Genomic DNA, 23,540 nt, shown 5'->3' with positions numbered 1-23,540 from the left:
TGTAGGACATCCACCAGATTTCTCCTCTCCTCTATGCGGTAGAGGTTAAATCAATCTCCATTCCTATGCACCTTCCTGTACATATATAAAGGAAGAAAAAAAAAAAAGAGCATATCACTAATGCAGCTAATTCTCAGTATCTTGAAGCAATTGACACAAGTACATGAATTAACTCATCACTTTATATCACTCGAGGCAAATGCGCTATTTGGAGTACCTCTTGGTAAGACTAAGCAATTTAAGATCCATTAGTATTTGGAATATTCTGCTTCATTAAAACCACAGTCATCCCTAAATGTAAATGAGTGGAGAGAAAGAGCTATCAACCTCTTGGTTGTGCTAGACGAACTTAAACTCTCTATATTAACTTAACTCTCTATATTGCAAAGTACCGTAAAAAGGTTTTAATATAAATACAAAAGAGGCCTTAGGTTTCCCCAAAAGGGGATTTCCTATCCTGGCTTCAAGTTTCTCATATCCTTATTAAGTTTGAACTACAGCGTGGATTGAATGGGGAAAAGCAATTCTGGTAGACAACGCTGAAGTTTTTACTATCACGTTGGGATAGTTTTGCAAGACACTGAGTCTGTTGTATTCCGCTACTTACAAACCCAAATCCTTTCTCCTTGATAATAGCTGCAGTGTCTAATTTTGTGGGAGAGCTGGAATTATTATTTTTAATAAGAATAATACATGTTCTGTTTTCATTCAAAATTTCCAAATGATTTTTGATTCCAGGGCCCCTTACCTGGAGCTTGACCTGAAGAACTTTTAAGACCAAGCCAGATTTGCTTTCATTTATGATAATTCTATCCTCACAAGGCATTATAAATCAAAGATAAAACCAGAACTTTCAGATTTCAATCAGACTAATGGTACATCTGCAGCTCACTAAACAAAATCTATTATTACAAGGAGTTGTTCAACACTTATGGTAAAAGAACAAGGAAAGAATCCAGAGATGCTTCTAGAAAAATGTTCTTTTTGTCCTTAGCTCAGTTACATTCAAGCCTCAAGATGTTCCTCAACTTTATAAAGCTATTTTTGTCTAAGCAGTAAAGGTAGGGATGTTACAGAAGTCACAGAGATTTCTGGAAAAAATGAAGTCCTTTCAGAGTGGCACCTAATTTAGTCTTAAGTCTTTTCCAAAAGTTGAAACACACTTTCAGGGCACCAGACCTTACAAATCAAACAAGACTGGAATGCCTGCAGGTAATGGCTGCAAACTGAAGGAAGCCAGGCGCTGTTTCACGGTGGAGGAACGAACAGTTTGATCCCTGCTAACACAGTGCAGCCTGCCTTCCCTCTTCACCAAAGGGCCAGTCCAACTTTCCCCAACGATGCTGATCTAAGGTGAAAATACCCCCATCAGAGCAACGGCTACAGACACGTGTCCCTGCTGACACTACTGCTGGAAGGGACGTGCTGGGTGACTGCTGCCATGCAGTGTTCTGCCATTGGAAGAGAACCAGCTTCCTTCCTGACACCATTTGGGCACCTGTTTTAAGGGCAGCTTGTGTCCAGCACACAGTGCGGAACTCACTGTTGCATTGGATGGTAGGCTTGTAGGCAGTAACATCAAAATCAAGAAGTAAGTATCCTGAGCATGCATCTTCAGAGCACAAAATGCATGTCAAGGCCACTGCACGGCCCCTGTATGTCTTAAACCACAGTTACATTAACTGTGAAAAATTCAAAAATAGTTTCCATGAGCAAACAAAGGCATTGGACTCCTGTGCATCAGGATTAGTGTTTTGCAGCTGCAGGGAAGATACTTTATAATTAAGTCTGCACCCTCCAGCAGATCTCAGTTGGAAGTACCAGCAGTCTTTGGCAAAAACTGGTTTGAAATCAGCCCAGCTTCCGGCTGAATAGCTCTGCTGGTGAGGAAGAAAAGCCCGTGTGTTTCTATGGCTCCCACACAGCAAAAGCTTGCTTAGAATATCTGAAAATGTAGACCCAGTACATCTTTATTTTCTTGCTTTTCATTTCCTGGCAAGACTTACGATTCTTTCAAAAAAGAGCTTACTTACAAGAATGGTTGCAAAATTAACAATTAATTTTCTGTTCAAATGGATATGATGAACACAGTGCAAAATGGTCCACAAATAATGGCGTGGAACTGAGGGTAAATCTGAAATTCCTACACTTTTTGCTTTTCTTGCTTACTGATAGGTTCATAGATGCAATGCTGGGGTGGAACTGCATGAGAAAAAGAAGACTTGGGCTGAGTGGATTGTAGGAACGATGTTACAAAGGCTGTTGGCTTAAGGTTTGAGGCCAGCTAAGTAGGATCCCAGACCTGACTCAGAATGGAGATTGATCATCACGTGTCTTCATCCTTTTTCTCATAGTCTGGTTGCTCAGGGAAGAATTGTAGAGTCCTTTCATGCTGAATGGGTTTAAGGGCAGCTAGCTGTTTATTGCCCTAAAGGTACGCAATGCCTCACATCACTGCATCAGAGTGAGACCAAGGTTTGTGTCAGGAGAATTCACAGTAACGTTATTTTTAAAATCATTTTCAGTGTTGGTCTGTCCTCACTGCTATGTTGGCCTATCCTCACTGCTACAAGTGCCCTTCTTTCCCATCTCTCATTACTATGCAGTCTGGCCAACAATAGCTCAAATTCGATAGCACTCCTCTACTGCCAGCACTCCATCCAGGCAGGTCCTGGCTCTCCCTACTTGCCAACTGGCCTGTTGGGAAAAGCTACCAGGTAAGAGGAGGCTGCAGGTGGTTCCTGGCCAGAAGGGTGACAAGCGAGACTGGAGCAGTGCTCCAGGGCCACCTGTTTTAGTAGCACAAGCAGACAAGTTACCTGTCCTTACTAAAGGGTGATAAGGTGGCATGGCACCTGGCATCAGACTCTTTTCACCTCCCACCATGTTCAGTGTTAGGCACAATGTCATGGCAAATTCAAAATAAAAAAGTCCTATCGTTGTCTTTTGGGGCATGTGGGGAGATTCTTGGCCACAAGAATCTTGTGCAATACAAGGCCTGAAATGAGATCTACCAGGGCAGCTTGCAATTCTTAGAGCTCATATTTTAGACTCTCTTCAAACTAAAGTGGACCTTCTTACTTCATAGAGTCATAGAATGGCCTGGGTTGAAAAGGACCACAATGATCATCTAGTTTCAACCCCCCTCCTATGTGCAGGGCTGCCAACCAGCAGACCAGGCTGCCCAGAACCACATCCAGCCTGGCCTTGGATGCCTCCAGGGATGGGGCATCCACAGCCTCCTTGGGTAACCTGCCCCAGTGCATCACCACCCTCTGAGTGAAAAACTTCCTCCTAATATTTAACCAAAACCTCCCCTGTCTCAGTTTAAGATTGCTTCACACTCTGTTCAGAGCTGGAAGAGATCTTGGCAACTCTGAGAGCAAGAAAGGTTTCTAAGTGACTGAAAACACTGCACACTTACAGCAAAGGATGACTCCTGCAGGATTCTGCCTATGTCCCCAGAGTGTCTGTGCCCCAGCCCCTGGGCCAGCAGAGCCCCTGCAGTGTCAGTGCTGCTGCCCAGGCCCGGGAGGGGCATACTGCTATTGCAGATGGCCCTTGCTTGCTGCATGCAGCCAATGGACATGTACCACTGAATGGCAGGCTGCCTGGCTGCAGGCTGGCAGGGCAGAGTGGGGCTGGGTACTGCCATGCATCTGAACAGTGCTCCCTAGGACCTCAACAACAGGCTTCAGAGGCAGGCCAGCTATTCACTGCTGTGACCAGGTCCAGCTGTACGTGCATGCTGCTTTTTCTATTCTTATCAGTCTCTTTCATGAGCAAGCTCTGTTGTTGCTTTTCACACTGTAAATAATCTTTTCTTTTTCTATTATTTTTTTTTTTTTCACCTAATGCAAGGATTGGGCACTTAATTGCTGTCATTTTGGATAAACTTTCTCCTATGCTTATCTGTGGTTTTTCCAGCAACATGGTAGCAAGAAAGTCTCTAGCCACTTGGCAGTACTAGTCACAGTGCTCTCCCCTGTTTCATCATAGCAGAAAGCTGTCTGTGCTGGCACTGGAAGAGACCATATGCTTAGAAATCCTCTGTTGCTTTTGTGCCCCATATAGCATTTCCCTTTCTTCCCTTAGGGAGGAGCAGTCACAAAGAGTCCCCTTACTTTGTGTTAAGAAGTGGAAGCATTTACTGTGATAGTAGTGCTGCCCTTCCCAAAATTGCCAAGAGACAAAGAAGTCTGAGCTGCTCCAACTATTGAGATTGAAACAGAGGTATAGGAATATCTATCTGTCTTTATTTATTTGTATATACATTTCTCATTCTCATATTATTTTTTTCCCCTCTGGTAACCCGATATTCCTTTAAGTCTATTCCTTTGTTGCATTTTGTCTTCACTTCCTGTCAAATTATTTCATCTTATTTAGCCTCACCTGCCAAAATACATGAGCTAATTCTCTCTGTGATGACCTGCCACTGCTTCTTAGTCTCCAATGACAGGGTGCAGCAACTGCATGCCTGCAAAGCCTGTGCCGTGAAAATCACCTGGGCACCTTTACATTCACATAAGCAGAGAAGACAGGCTCAGACTGAAATGCCTCGACCAGCTTAGCCCTGCTCTTTGGTGCTGCCCAACAGGCAACCTCTGCTCATGAGCACGGCCCTTTCACAGCTTTCAACCCTGGGCTGCATGACGATGAGTGGGTCTGAGCCCATGGATGACACCATTTATTTGAATTCATCCTCACTAATTCTAAAGCGCTCAGTCTCCAGGGAAAGTTACATAGTGTTACTCCCTGAAAAAAAAATTGTAATTTTTTGTATAATGAGCGTTCTGAAATTATTTATTACTCTATGGATTGACTGCATGCTACCTGAAACAAAGCAGCAAAGGAGTGAACTTCTTATAATACTGTGGTGCTTATTTTTGTCATTTGTGTTGCTGTGATGCTGGATGTTACTCTTTATCTGACTTTTACCTCTGCATGCAGAGCTATGATAGCCCTGTGCCACCCTGCAGCACAGAAGATCCTTGCTTGGTCAGCCACATGGTTGTCCAACAAGTCCTCACTTGTGCCTGCAATATCCTTTTAGACCTCATGGGTAAACAGATACCTCTTTCATCTCCCCAGCAGAAGTGAGTGAGTGAGAATTGGTGTTACACAAGACTTTGTGTTGACGCTGTTCAAAGTGGTGAGTTTTATCCTTAATGTTATACTGAGGGAACGCATGTGGTGACCAGTGATTGATTATCTTCACAAAGCTCATTTTCACTCAGCAGTGGTGAGTTTCAGAAGGGTGATAATAATGGATATCACCGGCTAAGTTCTCTCTCACACGTTGTCCACTGTCCCGTGGAAATAAAAAAGTGATTAATTCCTCTAACAGCTCTTAGGGTACTCGGGAAACATCAACATCAAGTGGTAGATACTGCAAATTTCCTTATGGGAATAAAAGTCCATGATAGATCCCCTTTAACAGCAACAGCTGAGGAAAATACAAACTGGAAAAATGCCTGTAAGGAAATGAGCTTACCAATGAAAACAAAACCCTCAGTAGAGATTCGGGATATCCACAGACTAGGGATGAACAAGAAAGGCACATCTAACCTGTGAGCTAGAGCTTGCGTGCTTGAAGAAACAGAACTGAAGCTGGAGGCTTTGGAGGGATGCTTGACTGACCTTGCAGATGCAGGCTATACAGCTTGAATAAGGAAAAAATAGATGGCTTGTGTTATCTTTCAGATTGAGGAAATAGTCCTCTTTGGGAGAGTTTAGCTAAGATGCTTCCAAGCACGCACTTTTCTTTAAAAGGAGACAAACGTAGGGATTTCCAGGGATCTGCAAAGTGGTAAAGGTAATACCTGAGGATGTTTTGCCAGTGCCAGTTTGTCAGGAGGGCATCAGGACACCATTCTCTAGGGCAAAATGTCCACTAGAGGAGAAGGATGCAGTGGCAGATGCAGGTGCACCCTCCCATCTAAGCTCCTACTCCTAAGTGGCAGCAACTTCAGAGGCAACAGTGTGGGGTTAGAGCATGGTTACAGCTCATCTTCTCCTGCTTCCATGTAAGAAAATGCAGCTGGTCAACCCCCTGCTCCCAACGCACGCCTAAGCGGTCACAGGGTGCACGGTGTCAGTAGGAAATTGGAGTAATGAGGCTCAATTAAGCAGCTCCCCATACAGCCATGGATGAACTTGTCCCAGCAAGAGTACCCAGATCCACTGGCTCACTGGGATGGTTGTGTGATGTCCTGGTTCAAAGCCATTTGTAGGGAGCTGAATATTCCTCCCAGTGGGACACACTTGCCCTTTTGAGCACCAGAAACACAGGGTGTAGCCAGGGGGAGGCCACAAAGACAAAGGACTTTAACATCATCCCTTTCGTTTTCATACAAGCCTGCTTAACGAGAAGCAAGAATAGGCAAGAGGAGGAAAAGCCTCTTAAAACATTGGAAAGGCTTTGGCTGATGTGACACTGGCTCACTTCTACTATGAAATTTGGGTTTCATTTAGCTTTGCTTTCGTCAGTGTGTATGGAGGACAACACTTACCTTCACTTTGGGGGCCAGCATAACACTCTGTCTTCTCCTTTTGAAGCAAGTCTTTGGTGTTGAAGGTAAACGTGGTGGCTGGGATCTTTGCAGCCTTTTCCCAGGGGTATATTTCTACAGAAATACATAGATCTGAAAAGATAAACCATTTGTTTCTATTAGGAGTACTTAAGGAGGGAAAAAAATCAGCCTTGTTTAAATCTAGCATCATTACTTTTTTCCTTTCTTTTTGCCAGGGATTTTTTTCTCCAGCTGCATTCACATAAACTGTGCTCCCAAACTTCCAGTCATGATGGAAATAAGAAGAGAGCCTCTGATCTGTCTGAAGTTAGGCCACTGAAGCTTCACTTACTTCAGGGAAGTGATGCTGCTTACTGTAGACTTCACAGTTTTTGCAGTGACATGCAAGTCACTTAGTTGAATTTTGTTATAATAACATATAAAGTTCGCAGAACTGTACACACAAAATCACAGAATCGTTTGAGCTGGAAGAGACCCTGAGAAGTCATGGAGTCCAACATCCCTGCAACAAACAAGGAATTCTGCAGCTCGATCAGATTGCTCAGAGCCTGTTCCTATATATATATATATGTATGCATATATCATAAGCTTGTACTCATAATTAGAGAAGCCATACTGCTCATTGCAGACCCCCACTCTCACTTGGACAGCTGTGGAGCAGGGTGACCTCAGTAGACAGCGGTGAGGCACTTTGGACATGGGTTTGGACAGGGAAGGGGCTGAGGTGGCACCCTTACAAAGGGGCATTCAAAGCAGGGAATGACAAGTCTAATTAATTCCAGGCTCCCAGGTATTCTGAGAAAGGTCTTATTGACTGACAGAGAGACAATGTTTGCATAATTACCTAAACATGTAGCCTTTGAATAATAATAACATCGTTATTCTCTGAGATACACTTTATTTTCAGGAATGACCTGATAACAGCAGAAACAAAATACTCAATTTCACAGTTACATCGAAACAAAAACAATTACAGAACACATACAGAAATTAAAATCTATTACAGGCAATTTGTGCTAGAAACTAAACATCCCCTAAAGCTAGACAACCTCAGTCATTTCAGTTTGGTTCGGCTATGATCGGCTATCTTCTCTGCATCACTAGTTAGGCCTGAGACCTGTTCTCTCATACTAGAGATCAATAGGTCCTAGATCAGACAAGTCACTGCTAAGCCATGTTAAGCTCCTAGAAGGAAGGATCCTCTTCAGAGGCTCTGACGTTATTTTTCATTCACTACTGAGATCAGCAGAGCTTTTGCCAGCAGTCCAGAAAGCGTGGAACACACCTCAGTCTGTCCTTTTCTGCACTCCTAACAACCCTAATGGGTTCACCAGTGGAGTGTTTCTGAAAGCACAAGAGATCATTTGTTCTGATGACATAAATGTGGAGGTAAAACTGGGTACTGGCATGTTGTATCTGAGCCCCTTCCTTCACTGGGCAGTGGGAGCAGTGGGACAGTGCTGCCAGGTGCTGACTGAGTGGCAGCGAGTGGCACCGAGCTGCCCATCAGGCTGGGAAGGGCCTGACAGTGATGTGGAGTGGAAGGGGGAGAGAGAGAGAATGCTTGCCTCAAGTGCTGAGCCATCATGGAAGATAACAACAGTAATTTGTGGCTCTGCATAGCGACCTCCTCTGCTACAAGTAGTTCTCACTGACACTAAAGTGGCTGCAGTTAATAGGCTTTTACCATTGCCACCTAAGGGAGAATTTGTACATCCTCTTTTCCTGTGAACTACTACAGATGATCCCTCCTCATTCTCATGGCCGAGGGCTGCTGTGCAGGTGCCACGTACACCATCAGTGCCATCAGACAGGTGGAAGCTGCAGCAGGGCTGCCCCAGCTGAGGGGTGAGGTGAGCCATAAATCTGACTCGGTGATGCTGAGAATCAGCTGGTAGGGAACAAAGGGCTGAAGAAAGCAGTTAGGAATAAACACTAACTTTCTTCTTTTCCTCTGCATTTCCCCCAGCTTCACTTCATAGCTTTGCTGCCAAGGTCTGAGCAGCAAAAAAATAATGGTACAATTTAAAAAGCCATTTTTGGTAATGAATTCTGATACCAAATTCCCAACCCATGCTTTTCCAGGTGGCTTGCTTCTCATCGCATGCACCATAACCTGGAGGTATGCTACAGTTTTTCTCCTGACAGTTTGGCCATTTAAACGCACAGCGTTTTGTACTTTCAAGAATTCAGATCTGCAGTTTCAAAGTGGAATTATGCCAATCACGTAGGCCAGCTGGCTAAGTCCATTGTTAGGAAGTCGTAAATAAGGATGACTTGGGGTCACTTAATGGAAAAGCACTGATATTTCATCCAAGGCTTATTGCTGTCCTCTGGTCCAAACTGAAGTGAGCTTATGGTCTCAGCTTAGTTTTAGTGGACAAACCGTCCCTGTCACAGTTTCCCTGTTCCTACTGTAAAGGATCCATATGCTGCTGAAAGGACACGATAGACTCCAGTCTATGGCCCATACCCAGCAGCTTTCTGACTTCAGTGGCATGCTTCCCACCTCAGAAATTAATTCCGCACAAGCGCAGTGCTCAAGGAGGGAACGTTCACAATACTCCTGCCCTTGCACTACACATTTTTTCGATTTGACACAAAGTTAAAGGATTGCCATTGCAGAAGCAATGGTTGGCTATAAGGCACTAGGGTTCTGCAGGATGGCTGCTGGGATCTCTGAGCCTGCTCCACAGAGAGCAGTGCCAAAACACCTCAATTCTTCCCACATGACCTCACGTGAGAGCTTGCCAGGAGCTGCTCCTGGAACCCTTACAAGCAGTTATTAAGCAACACCTGATCATTGCACGTCAATGTGCTGCAGGTAACATGGAGCACAGCTGACACAGCTGACAGAGCCCAGGAGTCCAGACAGCACACGCAAAATAAACTCAACAGGCTGCTGCTAGGAGGAGACAGGCTGCATGGGGACCCACATTCCTACAGGCACAACTTTGCCTTTTGCTGTCCTTACAAAGCAGCTGAAAATATCCGCTAACCCCGAGAACAAACGCAACATTTTAAAGCAGGGTAGGCCTGTAAGACTTTTTAACACTTGTTCGTTGATTATATTAATGCCAGAATATATTAAAGGAGTGCAATATAAATTTGATTTTGATTGTTTTGTACACACGCCAGTGAAAAGGAACTGATTGGATACAGTTCACAGGCAGTATGTTAATACGCTATTTTCTTATGATGATAGCTTTGCATAATCTTTCTTTTTCCAAGATTTAGAAGAACCTGTTGTTAACCAAAGCACAGGAGAGAGGAAGAATACAATTTACATAAAATCGGCTACCCTACACATTAATTAGTAATGTGGCTGAGCGGAAGGTGTGTTCACTTAGTAGAAAGTACACTTTATAATTTATACACCAGCTGTTTCAGTGCTTTCTAGTCCATTTTCCTCCCTGCCTGCCTCTAATGAAATCGTGTTACTGGAGAATTGACTGGGGTGAATTGAGATTTTAATCCCATTGACGCTTCTCTATGGAAAGGCACGCTGGTGGGAACTTTTAATGGAAGGTCTGTAATCAGAAGACACTTGTATTCAGTCCCCCACTATAATGACTCTCATCAAATGTTAAAGCCCAGGCAGTGTGCAGAAGGCTAGAATTTCAAGGTTTTTGACCAACCCCATTTGAGGCATTCCTCTGGGAGTGTGTGATTACTCAAGTTTAGCAGTTTATTGCCTCATCTTTCAATATCCAGTGAAGCACAAAATTCTCATCTAGGTTGCTCTTTTTACTTAAAGAACAGGCCAAAATAGACTGCAGAGCTACTAGCACTGTCATTGAGGTTAATTCTTGCTTCTCAGTTAACAGGAGATCAATGGAAAAGCTTTAAAATATTACAACACAAATGCTGCTCAGTCTCTAAGTGTTCCGCAGCCTTTGTAAAAATGCAAGTTCACACCACGCTTTTCCAATGCACAACTCACATTTATTTATCACTAAGTGTTTCCTTAAGGCGAGGACTAACATTAATTGAGAGGTGGTGCTGTTCTGCAAAGAGGGATGTAAACATGTATTAAAATCCAGCAGAGCGAACAGTTTTCCTATTCCCCAAACTTTACAGTCAAGAAAAGTACAGTCATTAAAAGAGAGGTGGTCAAAAAAGCAAGCTGAATTGGGAGTTAATGGGACTCATTATGTCAGCTGCATGTTAGTAATGTCTCCTTCTCCACCAGAAAAACAAGCAGAAATAGACACAGAAAAGCAAAACCCACTTAAACAAATGCCTGTTAAAATCCCTGTGAGGAGAATGCATTTGCTCTGAACAGCCACAAACACATCAATTAATACAGTGGAAGCCACTTAAACAAATACATGTTAAAAAAGTAAACTGGAAAAAATGAAGGAACTTCTGACAAAAGATGTCAAATGCTGTTAAAAGGAATAAATCCATTTAAAAGACAACAAATTTTTCAAATGCAGCGAGTCAAAATAGAAGGGATAATAATAGGAAGAATGCCTTTAAAGAATTAATGTTAAATTAAAAAGTCTTTCCCTTTCTTCTCCTTTTCCCTCCTTCCAAAAAAAGGAATAAAGATGAGGGCTTCTTTAATAAGCATTTCTCTGGCAACTTAATGAATACGTTTGAATGACTTTCCCCATTCCCTGTTCCTTTCTTATTGAATTGGTCAGACAAAGGTCTAATTTGGGAGTGTTTTTACTTAAAGGAGTTCTTTATTTCTGACACTTCTTTCGGGCCAGCATGAGTTCAAGATTTTCCCCTCTCCATGCAATTCACTCCCTCTGCTCCTTTTCTTATTTTACTTATTTCAATAAGTGCTAGGATCCACTTGTTATTAGAGGTTACTCTTTCATGGCTTCCAATCTGAATAGGCACTTCCATTCTCATGCATTTCCCTGCAGAATTCATTGCAATTATTGTATATGCACCATAATTCATGCAGGAACGAGTATAATGCAGCTTTTCATTGAACTATCTGCGTGAATTTTTCATGGCTTATTTAATGGGGATATTTGTGTATATATTTTTCTCCGTGCCCTAGCAACTTTCAGGAGGTCTTCCTGAGGCTTCCCCAACTCAGCTGTGGTGAGCATGTTTGAGAACTGCGAGTCTCCAAAGTCAAAGGGAACATCTGATCTTCAGATGTCTTTGCAATTTCTCTAACAGCTCACGAACATCTTTTGTTCTATCAGCCCCAGTTCACTTCTTATAAGCACTGGAAGTATGCTTTCAGTTACCAGCCTCCTGTCCAATTCTTGGATGGTTTTCTTTCTCTCCACCCTGCCAAGACAACCTCTTTTCCCAATAAGCTTGCTGCTGGTGTCTCTCAGAAGTACACATCCTTGCACCAACGATCTGCATGCCTCACAGACATCCATTAATTTATTTTCCCGACACCTATACTAGGCATGTAATATTACATCAGTCTGGCAGAGAGGGAGCTGGAGACAAAGCAACTGATTCACCCAAGGGCACTGAGAAAATCTGCTCTAGAGCCAGAAAACTCATTCAGACTCTCACTTCTTAAACCCAGATCTTACTGTTCCACACAGACTTAATCCACAAAAAAAAAAAAAAAAAAGAGAAAGATACAAATTCAGACATTCTGAAGTTGTGCCTAACCACATATTACTAACATCTTATTATGTGAGCTAACAGGCAATCTTTTCTAGCTCTCCAGAAGTAAACAGCAATATAAGTAAGGCCATTAAAGTTGCTTAGATTTGAACAAATGAGATGCATTCTTTTTGTAAAGAGAAAGGAGGCGTGTGGGCACAGACTATTACTGCACTCACTACATGCTCACCTTTTTTTTTTTTTTAATTGTTGCAGTATTTATCAACTCTATTTCTAAACGATGCACCAAAGAAAACATGAAGGCTATTGTGAGATAAGGGGTGATCAAAGGGGAGAGAAAAATAATAAAAACAATAAAATAATTGATTGGGCTGCAGCATTTCTGGAAAAGGGTCCTGAACCAAGAGCAGATCAAGACATGGGTGAGGTTTTTACTCAAACTAAAGACAGAAGCAGTTCAAAAGTGTAACATCTGCCATATCATAGAATTGTTGGGGTTGGAAAGGACTTAAGGAGATTATCTAGTCCAAACTCCTGCTAAAGCAGGTTCCCTACAGCAGGTTGCACATGAGAGTATCCAGATACGTTTTGAATATCTACAGAGGAGACACCACAACTTCTCCAAGCAGCCTATTCCAATGCTCTGTCACCCTCATCGTAAAGAAGTTCTCCCTTGTGTTCAGATGGAACTTCCTATGTGCCAGTTTGTGCCCACTGCCCCTTGTTCTGTTGCTGGGCACCACTGTAGGGAGCCAGGCCCCATCCTCTTGACTCCCACACTGCAGATGTTTATAAGTATTTTTAACATCCCCTTTCAGTCTTCTCTCCTGCAGGCTGAACAGCCCCAGGTCTCTCAGCCTTTCGTCATACAGCAGACACTCCAGGCCCCTCACCATCTTTGTGGCCCTCTGCTGGACTCTCTCTAGGAGATCCCTGCCTTTCTTGCACTGGGGAGCCCAGACTGGTGCACAGCACTCCAGCTGTGGCCTCACCAGGGCAGAGTAGAGGGGGAGGATCACCCCCCTCCACCTGCTGGCCACGCTGTTTTTCATGCTCCCCAGGAAATCATTGTCCTCCTTGGCCAAGGGGGCACACTGCTGGCTCATGGCCACCTGTTGTCCACTGGGACACACAGCTCCCTCTCTGCAGAGCACCTTTCCAGCAGCTCAGCCCCTAACCTGTACTGATACATTATTCCTCCCCACATGTGGGACTTGCTCTTGTTGAACCTCACCACATCACCCTCTGCTCAGCTCTCCAGATCTTGCTGAATGGCAGCACAGCCTTCTGGAGTGTCAGCCACTCCTCTCAGCTTTACATCACTAGCAAACTTGCTGAGGGTGGACTCTACCCTTTGATCCATGTCACTGATGAAGATGCTGAACAAAACCAGACCCAGCACAGACCCCTGGGGACATCGCTAGTTACAGGCCTTCAACTGGACTCTGTGTGCTGATCACAGCCCTCTGAACTCTGCCAGTCAGCCAGTTCTCAATCAACCTCACTGTCTACTGACCTGTTTCACACCTCCTAATCTTACCTAAGAGGATGCTGTGTGAGATAGTGTCAAAAGCCTTGCTGAAGTCAAGGTACACAACATCCACTGCTCTCCCCCCATGTACCCAGTCAGTCATTACATCATAGGAGGCTACCAGGTTGGTCAAGCATGATTTTCCCTTAGTGAATCCATGTTGACTACTCCTGATAACCTTCTTCTCTTCCACTTGCTTGGATATGGCATCCAGAATAAGCTACTCTGTCAACTCCCGAGGAATGGAGGTGAGGCTGACTCGTTTGTAGTTTCCCAGTTCCTCCTTCTTGCCTTTTTTTGAAGACTGGAATTTTCCTCCAGATCTTAGGCACCTCTTCCATTCTCCAGAACTTTTCAAAGACTACAGAATCACAGAACCGTAGGGGTTGGAAGGGAATTCTAGAGATCAGCAAGTCCCATCCCCTTTGATAAAGGAGCTTCCCTACAGCAGGCAATAGAGATGAAGATGATAGAGAGCGGCTTGGCAGTTGTTTCTGCCAGCTCCCTCAATACACATGGGTGCATCCTGTCAGGGCCCATGGATCTGTGTGCATTGAGTTTGCCTAGATGATCTCTGACCAAAGGGAAGTCTTCCTTTTCACAGACTATCTCTCTTATCTCCAGGGTCTGGGATTCCTGAGACCAGAGATCACACAGATGAAGTGTGTCTTCTGTGATTTATCTGTTCACTGCCACCACCTCCTCCTCAATGAAAACGTAAGAAGATAATGGTCAGTGCTTGACTCAAATGTAAATTAGTGTAATATATTCTGGAGGCCAAAGCAATAATGCCATTCAGACAGGTATCAAATTGATAAGACTGGGAAGTATACGCCACCTACATTTCCTGTAGAAGGTAGCTATATGGTAGTTTTTACAGGAAAGTTTTACAGGAAAGGTACAACCTTTGTTCTGCGAAAAATCAACTCAAGCTAAACTAAATCAAAATGCAGGACATCCCTGTTAGGAAACAAATCCATATAAGCCTTAGGGGCTAGACTAGCTATCCCAATATGACACTGATCTTTCACATACCTAGATGACTTCTAGAGAGTCCATGGCATTCATTTCTCAATGTGTGTTAACCTCTAATAGTTTAATACACCACATGTTCTCCTCAGGCCAGACTACCTTCTCTGATGTGGTCCTAAGGAGACCAACAAACACCACAACCCACATCCAAACCTAGTGCTACCATCCAGAGAGAAAAGTCAGCAGGCACAGAAAGAAGAGATGGCGTAATCGAAGTTTTGCTGTGTTGAATCACTGAAATGAGATCATAAGCTTCTATAATGCATTGATTTTTGTGCATTTCCTGGGAGGATGCCATTTGAAGGAGATAAGGTCCTTTTGTTTCTACTTAGGCTTTATTTAACACTAAATTTTACTCTTTTATGTACAAGATTCAGTTGTGACAGTAACAGGCACAGTGCCTTGATAGGCATGGTTTTGTCCCATTTATGGGAGTATGGCAAGGCCACACAGCTCAGAGCTCTAATTTGCTTCACATTCTTTTATGAATTCCTGTGACCTACAAAGAACTTTCATGTATGCATGTCTTCAATAGATCGAGGTAGCTTTCCTTAATATTTTATGACCGTGCGTGTTTAACAGGGACATACTTAAAGTGAGAGGATTTTATACCCTCTTATCTTTAATTTTATGGTAATTATTCAGAATACAATTTCATGTTTTGTGGTTTTTTAAAACAAACAAAGAGGAAACAGTAATAACAGTGAGAGTTACATATCTGAATGAAGCAGGGATAGTCTATTCATGCCCTACGCAGCAAAGGACAGAGAATAGAAACAGTTGTCTATGAAGTTTCAATTAATAAAGATGTTCATGCAAGTCTAATACTTAAAATAGCACATTTTACTATTGAGGCTACAGTGCACCACCTGCCAGGATTTTCAGTATCACAAACATCCCTCTTCTGCAATAGCATTAGTCCAGACCTTCCTGGTTCAGTCTGCTTTCTGCTAAGGGTAGTTGTGTACCTGAGCAAGCCACTCAAAAGACAAAGCAATGGAGAGGTTGCTATCTTCTGCATGAATCACTGACCTGGTGACTCAGTATGCAAAGAGGGGGGAAAAGAACACTGCAAGATTTATGTAAATCCAGAAAGGTAGGCAAAGGAGTAGGAATTTACAAAGACCTAATAGACAGTTCTTCTGCAGTGACGTACAGTGGGAAATATTTGACATCTAATACTTTGAATCAAATGCTCAGCAATCATGAATTCACAATATGATATTCCCTGAAGACTTCCACAGCATTCAGACGGTTTACTTAAGGACAGATGACTTGCAGGAAGGTGTATTTGTCCCCCAGCTGCTTTGTACTCCATATCACCTCCAAATCCTTGCTGCTTTTAGGACAAAATAATGAAAACAAATGCTCATTTAGAAAACTTCATCCAAAAAAGGCCTCAGCAGGCACCTGCTTGCCTCAGCCAGGCCACTTCTACTGTCGGCCTGGCTGCAGAGCAGTGGTGCCAGATCCCTCCTAGGAAGGGAAGCAGTCCCAGTGCTGCAGCCTAAATGCCTCCCAGCAAAGGCATTGTGCCACTGGGTGTGCTGACAGCAGCAAGGCCACCTCTGTGCCCAGCCACCAGCACTGACTGTGGGTCAGGACTACAGCTACAACTATGTGTTTGCACCAAGCAGAAAGCAGACCCATTGAGCAGCGCATCTGTTCGTCTGACAGTCAAACAGGGATTTGACTGCAGATCTTCAGGGAAAAGTCTAACAGAAAAGATCTGAGTGTCTGCCTCAGCCTTGGCATGCAATAGCGCAGCTCCATTGCCATTCGGGAATTGGCATATGTCTGGAATTAGGCACACTGGCAATCAAGCCACTTCTTTACAAATAACTGAAAAAAGTGAACAAAGTGGTTGTTATCTAATTGGCTCAGGCATCTGGGACACAGTGGGTGAATAATATTGATTATATTCATTCAGGTTTTAAAGTGAATTTACTTTGGCCGACTGCTCTCCCTTCATATTTACTTGCCATGAGCATTTGAGTGATCAAGTTTTACTAACACAGATGTGACCTTGACCGAGTCCTTCTGCCCCTCTGTGCTTCCATTTCCTTGTTCTCTCCTACCTGTCCCAACTGTACATTAAAGGCATCTCATTAGGTGTACTGGGCCTATCTCGTTAAGGACCCTTCTTGTCTGAGATGACTCTACACAGCTGTGATGAAAACTATAATAATAATGATAAATTGTGCAAAATGCCTTTTGAAGTCTCATACATGTTGGACGTTGGGAAAAAAGAAAGAAAGAAAAAGGAAATTCAGGGGTGATATCTGAGCCAGATGTACTTGCTTCCTTGCTCATCCAAACCTATCATTCATAGACCAATAACAGTGAGGCCACACAGCCCAGATCGTGAATACTGAATATGGGCTTTCTGCATCAAGTATTTCTTCCCTGTAAAGTTGAAAAATATATGATAAAACTTGAAGAAAACCAACCAAAAACAGTTGAACAAAAAGCCAACTTCAAACCAATTTCTACACAGAGAAGTTCCAAGAGAAGGAATAAGAGACAATTTTTAGAAGCCCAGTAATGTGCTCAGGTTGCCTGATAATCAGTTTATAAAGAGTATCATAGAAATGATAGTAAAAAAGCTTTTTTAACTTACATGGGACCAGACATATATGCGACCTCTGGCTTTCTCAACCAACAATACTCACATGAAGCCCATCCTCCTTTGGACTTCCATCACAGGTCCCTCGTGCCCCACTACTGCCCTAGCTGTGCCCCCTGGCTTATGCAGTCCCAGAACCCCCCAGCTCTTTCTGGACACCCCCAGCTTCTTTAGCTGGCTGCAGAGAAGGCCATACAGTAGCTGGTTTGACATTTACCTCCTAGCTCACCTGTGCTGAGCAGGCAACTGGCCATGACCATCAGGGAGAGCAGTTGCCCTATGTCTCAGCAGGGGGGAAGGAATTTTGCCTTCTTGTGTGGCTCCACATTTTCCACACAATGGCTTTGAAAACCTTCCTAATCCAGTTTTGTTGTGACTGTAACAAGGGGTTCAAGATCTACCAGAGAATAACACACAAGCCCACGGCATACCTGTATGATCCTATTTTCCACAGCAGCTCTGTCCTCACAGAAACTGCCTTGCCAAGGGCTGATGGACAGCATCGGGGCCAGGCACAGCTCTGCTCCCACATGTATGGGATACAATGCCCAGAGAACTTTTCCAACAGCACAGCCACCACCTGCAATGTGCTTCTGAGTAGCCCAAAAAGTAAAAGCCCTTCTGAGCTGCAGCTTCTTAGTAGAGAAAGCTGTGAGCACCCATTCCTTGCAGTTTATCACCAGTGATGGTCAGCCCTTTCAGCCTTCCAGACCACTAATCCTCATCCCTGAAACAGAGCACAGCTCCAAAGTCTAGTTGATCCTATATTATTTAAGCCCTTTAATAATGAGGGCCAAATTCTCAGCTGCTGTAAATTGAGACAACTTCACTGAACTCGCTCAAGCTAGGTAAACTTAAACCAGCTGAAGGTCTGGTTTAACCAATATAACTTCTAAGTTCATTTGCTGCATAATGAGAAAGAGAGAAGAATGTACTTCTTAGGAATATCAGTTTTGTATTTCTGGGTTTTTGTTGGCTTTTTCTTTTTTAAGGAATGATTGAGGTGAGATGGATTGTTTTTGGCTTGCTCAGGAGTTGCAGAGCTGAAGCTGGGAAGCAATGCAGAAGAACACTTTAATAAGTAGAGAGTGCCAAATGAAACACTGGCTTTTCTTCTGTGGATGGAGAAAGCTAAATACAATATTCATGTTACCTCAATTTCTTCCATTGCTCCAGATGAAACCATTGCCAAGACAAAATAACCCCCTCTGCTATTGCATAAACTCTTCATGTGCAGCTATTTGTACTAGCCAAACAGAAAGAAATTAATCCCATTTCGAGTACTGAATGTGTGGCCAAAGATTTCATTATATCGTTAGCATTTGGGGCAAATATGCAGGAAGAAAAGAAAACTCTCTGCCAGGATTTCAGACTGAAATGTACATTTCAAACTTAGATCACGACTTCCCGGGGCTGTTGTCTGTTTTTTTTTTTTCTCTCCAGTGTTTCACCCTGGAGGCATCATGTTGCGAGTTCATCAGGCACGATGTTGCCATGACATATACCTCATGAGATCAAAGGCATTGCACAAAGTGCCAGGGATGGATATGATTCTCTGGACTAATTTTATTATTGTAACACCACTGACTTCAGGGCGTTACACCAATGATGAATTTGGCTCATCATATTCCAAATGAAGCTTAACATCTTTTATTCTAAGCTTTCCTTTCTATCCCCCTCCTCTGCTACCACCTGCTATTACTCTTTGGGTATGTTTATACCACAGATTGCAAACAGCCATGAGCAAGCTCTGCCCACACTCCAAGCTGACAGAAGCCATGTGACTGGACTGGCACCAAGCTTGAGCAAATAATCCCTCTTGAGAAGGATTTTTTTTTTTTTCAGTGAATAGCATGGGCAGGCTTGGCATACATTTACCCTTGTTATATAGATTACTCTTTGGACATGTTGATACTATCTATGCGTCTGAAATGTTCTCCTTCCATCTTTCTTTCAACGAACAGTCTTTTTCCCATGCTCAATAAAAAGATCATGTACCTGCATTTATAATCCTCACAGTCAACAAAACCTTCCTGAGTGGCACAGAGAACTGCCATTGTCGTAACAGCCACTTGTTGGTGCAGAGCTGCCCAGAAGTGTTCTGCCCCAGCTACTGCATTTTCCTCTCTACCAGTTGCAACAAGCTTCTCATCCAAAGAGTTGACAAAATGATACCATCATACAACTCAGACCATGACTCTCTTTCTTCTGTTCCACTAGTTTCTTTTGTCTTCTCTATTACCAATCACTATGGCTTGCTGAACGCCATGCATGGCACCATTCCTGTCTATGGCGCATTACCTTCTGTGTAGCAATACCTACAATATTTCCCAGGTTCTTGCTCCATGAGTTCATCTTTGGCTTTCAAAGACCTGACAGAGCACTCCCCTGGGGTCTCGCTACTTCACCATATTCTTGACCTGCTCCAGGGTGAAAACAGACCTGTAAATATCACAGTGACTGCAGTGGTAAATAACCCGGGCCTCTACAGCAGGAAGGGAGCAGAAGGCCTGACAGTGTCTGTAAGGAAGTACCACATATTGCAGCACTTGAAATTTATTTTCTCTGGTTTAAGGAGAAGCTGGGGTTTTCCTATCACATTTTCAGTCAATTTAATGTCATCTAAAGTCAGTGGTTTTTACCTGTTGTCTGTTTAGATGAATGACCACATGCTATCCTTCTTCACCTAGCTGAACACTGGTGGTTATCTCACCCATGATGGTTTTCTATGCTGTCTTCTATCCCTTGCTCCTGTATTCAGGAGCTTTGGGCTGCACTGCATGGAAGCAGAACCAGGGCACGTTCATGGTTTCAGTTCACTCTGTTATGAACTCAGACTGAGCTTTAATGTTCCTATTTCTGGGGAAGGAGGCCCATTACTCAGTAATACGAAACTTTCCTCCTCCACCCTAAATCCAGGGTAGTACGAGGAACAGTCTCAGAGCAGGAAGTACTAATTTAAACATCAATTATTTGCATACCTGCATTGTACTTTTACATTAATGGAAACAGAAAGAAAAGCCATCACTGTTTTCCCAGAAGCTTTAATCATAGCTTTGCAAAAATTTAACCCATGCAGAAAAGATACCCAATTAAACAGAAGAAGCAAAGGAATGTGGTTGAAGAAAGATGAGATGAGTAAAGGATGTGGAAGCACATCAGAATTAAGATAAACATTTAACCTTCCTCAATGCTGACAACAAAAATACTCTGAAAACATTCTGTGTTTGCATCCTCGTGGCCACATTTAGTGTCCTTGTCAACACCTTCCACAACACGAAAAGGTTTTAAGTTCAGAAGATACCGCATCACTTGATCTTTCTCCAAATTTGAGACTGCTCATGAAAGGCCTTGTAAAAGTTGCGTGGAGTTTGTATTGGCAAAGGATTATAGAGATACCTTTCCAGAGCTCAGCAGTAGCACGTGAATTGTCCACTGATGCAGGAAAAGGGAGCCAGAGAATCGAAATATCACTCTATGACTTTTTTTTTTTTCCTTTTCTTTCCCCATAGGCTGTTGTTTCAAGAAAACAGCTCTCCTGCACAATGTTAAAGGAAAATGATTGAAAAGACACTTGATCCATGTTGTCTCCATTCAAAAAGAATCTAAACTGATTTATTGCTCCTCAGATGGCTGAAAGACTGCTTTCCTTAATGTCATTAAAAACCTGATATCGGCACCCAGCCCTAATAAAAGTATCAGGAACATGGTAGTAACCTACCCATAGAGGGAAAATGAAGCTGTCATTTTTCAAAATAATTAAATCTGGTTTCAAAAATCCAAAAGTCTGTAATATGAATTACACTAATTACATCTTGTGGTTTAAACATTGATTTCAACGTTAAATTTAATGGACTTAATGGATGTTGCTTTTCCCATCAGACTGGTGGCCAATGTTTGTCTTGTTTCTTGACCACTTATAGATTTCTCCTGACCCTTTAAACATATTACAATTGGCAGCCTGCTCATTCTTCGTGCATGAAAGTACTACTATTACTTTCCATGGATAATCCCAGCTTCCATGTAACGTGTCTCCTGGAGTTATTTTTGGCAGCCAAATGCATATGTAGTCCAGGAAATAGAAAAAGAGATCATTGGACTAAATTTTCAAAAATGTGCATGCAATTAATTTTGCCTAAGCAGCATGGGAAATCTAAACAAACATTATGAAAATAGCAAAACGTGCAAAAATTCACAGGCCAGTCACGCTGCTGTTTGCTGCACACCAGTCCCTTCTCTGCATTTGTTCGCTGCTGAGGCGAGTCGAAACACAGGAACAGGGTTGCTGGGCCTCACCCTGAATCTAACTGGTGTAAATCCGGAGCTGTAGGAATTGTATTCACAGAAAACATGGTGGAGACTGGAATCAGGTTCCCTCCTGAACTTACTGCTTACCCAGAAAACACCCAAAGCAGTGCTGGGGTTGAGCAAATAAGAAATACATTACAAATAATAAACTGTGGACTTACTGTTGACTTAATGACAGAACTCCCATGGATTTCAAGGAAAGTTAGATGAGATACACTTCATGTGTGATCTATGGGGAAAAAAGGCCACCTCTGTGTTTGAGCTCATGCCTAAAAGACACTGAATGTGATGGTTGATAGAGCTTTGGTGCTAAAACTAGTTGATGTTTTGTCCAAGACAGACAATCCAAATAGTTCCACTGCTAAGAACTCAAACAAACCCCTGTGTCTTCAGATCTCTGAGCGTGCCTCCATCCAAATTCATAAGCACTGCTTGGGAGAAGGGATCTAATCCTGAAGGTCCAGGTGAAAAGAGGGAGGAGTGCTTGCTGCTTGATATTCTTGGAAATGAGGCCACTTACAAGCAAGTGCCTAAATAAAGAACTTAGCAGAGGGTTTTTAAAGTACCTTATGTTGAAAATCTTGTTCTTCTAATATATTACAATTGCTGAAGGCACTATAGCCCACATTTAAAACAAAAGCAGTATGCCTGTATTCTCACCAGGCTATTTTTACTTTTGTTGTCCACAGACAAGTGAACACCGATATCAGAAAGGAATCAATACCTTGAGATATTTGTACCATTTCTTTGTCTGCAGCAGAAACTCTAGATACTACGTAAAAGGCAATTGGTAAAAGTGGAAGAGAAGCCTACAAATATTCATTTATTCAGTTTATCAGGAAATCTACTATTGCAGCATAGTCAAATAGAAGACTTTGCTATGACCACAGAATTGCCAATTGCAGCAAAGGACAACAGAATTATTACACACAAGTCTACAGAAGGCTCATGACAGTGGTGATGCCAAGCAGGAATTACCATACATCAGAATGGTTTTCCTTCTTTCTCTCTGTTTGTGGCATGCTCCTGAGCAAAGTTAGGCTGCTGTAGCTGCAACCAACTGTGCCTGAGCTGATAGGTCCCTTAAAAGAATAACATTCTTACAGAGAAATTCTGTGAGCACCCAAATGAGTGTTTCTCTCCAGGGATGAAAGCATCTGTGTAAAATACATATATATTGTCCATGCGTTGAAAAATTCAAGAGAGTCAAAACACAAAGCTCTGGGAAAATCTTGTTATGCTAAGGGCCAAGTAATCAGCACATATAAACTAGTGCAATTTCATGGACACACTTGAAGCTGTGCTGATTCACATCAACTGAGGAGCCTCATCTCCTAAGCGTGTTTTTCTCTCCATATGGGAATTCAGTCAGCCCAAAATTAAAGAGTACATCATAACCTTCAAAGGAAAGGGAAAATATGTTGGAAAGGTTGTATGACTCTTTCACTTTAAGAGTATGTATAATCAATGAAAATTATATAAAGGAATAGCATATAATCAAATAATATTAAGATGTTATAATAATGAAATAAGCGAGAGAGTTAGGCACAGCGAGACAAAGAAAATAAATAGGAGGCTTACTTGTGTCGTGGGCTCACTCAGGAAAGACCAGTAGAGTGGATTTTCCAAAGAGAGAGAGATCCTTCCCCACTGGCAGTCAGCTCTTAAATGGGTCTAGGAGAGGTGGAGCCAGGCTCCATCCCTTCCTGCAGCACAGGTGAATTGCCTTCACCTGTGCTCCCAGGGCTGACTCATTGCACCTCAGGTGATCAATCAGAGGTTCAGGCCATGACTCAGCAGTTCCCATACAGAGTACAAGCCAAATTAGACCACACTGGGGATTTCTGGACTGGATCCTTATGAGAGTGGAAAACTTTTCGAGCGTTTTAGAGTTTTCCTAAACTCTGAAGCCTCTGGATGACCTACCAGCACTGACCTCCTAGCCCGTGTCTAA

At 42.9% G+C, this 23,540-nt stretch overlaps 1 protein-coding gene across 4 annotated transcripts in view; it reads right to left on the bottom strand.

Annotated features, from left to right (window-relative positions):
- LOC149917737 (uncharacterized) overlaps positions 1–23,540 on the bottom strand; it is a 224,587-nt gene that overhangs the window by 4,512 nt on the left and 196,535 nt on the right. For all 4 annotated transcript variants that reach the window (XM_090140480.1, XM_090140481.1, XM_090140482.1 and 1 more), the window contains 2 exons: positions 6,513–6,644; positions 1–75 (listed from right to left, as the gene is read on the bottom strand). The exon at positions 1–75 is cut by the window's left edge and continues 15 nt beyond it. In XM_090140480.1, coding sequence (XP_089996606.1) covers positions 32–75; positions 6,513–6,644 — 176 coding nt within the window. In that variant the 3' untranslated portion in view covers positions 1–31. The remainder of the gene's footprint in view (positions 76–6,512; positions 6,645–23,540) is intronic.

This window comes from Phasianus colchicus, chromosome 5, assembly GCF_987193195.1.
Source record: "Phasianus colchicus chromosome 5, bPhaCol1.hap1.1, whole genome shotgun sequence".
Taxonomy (NCBI): domain Eukaryota; kingdom Metazoa; phylum Chordata; class Aves; order Galliformes; family Phasianidae; genus Phasianus; species Phasianus colchicus.
The sequence above is the reverse complement of the archived record's forward strand: the minus strand, read 5'-3'. Positions and strand labels throughout refer to the sequence as shown.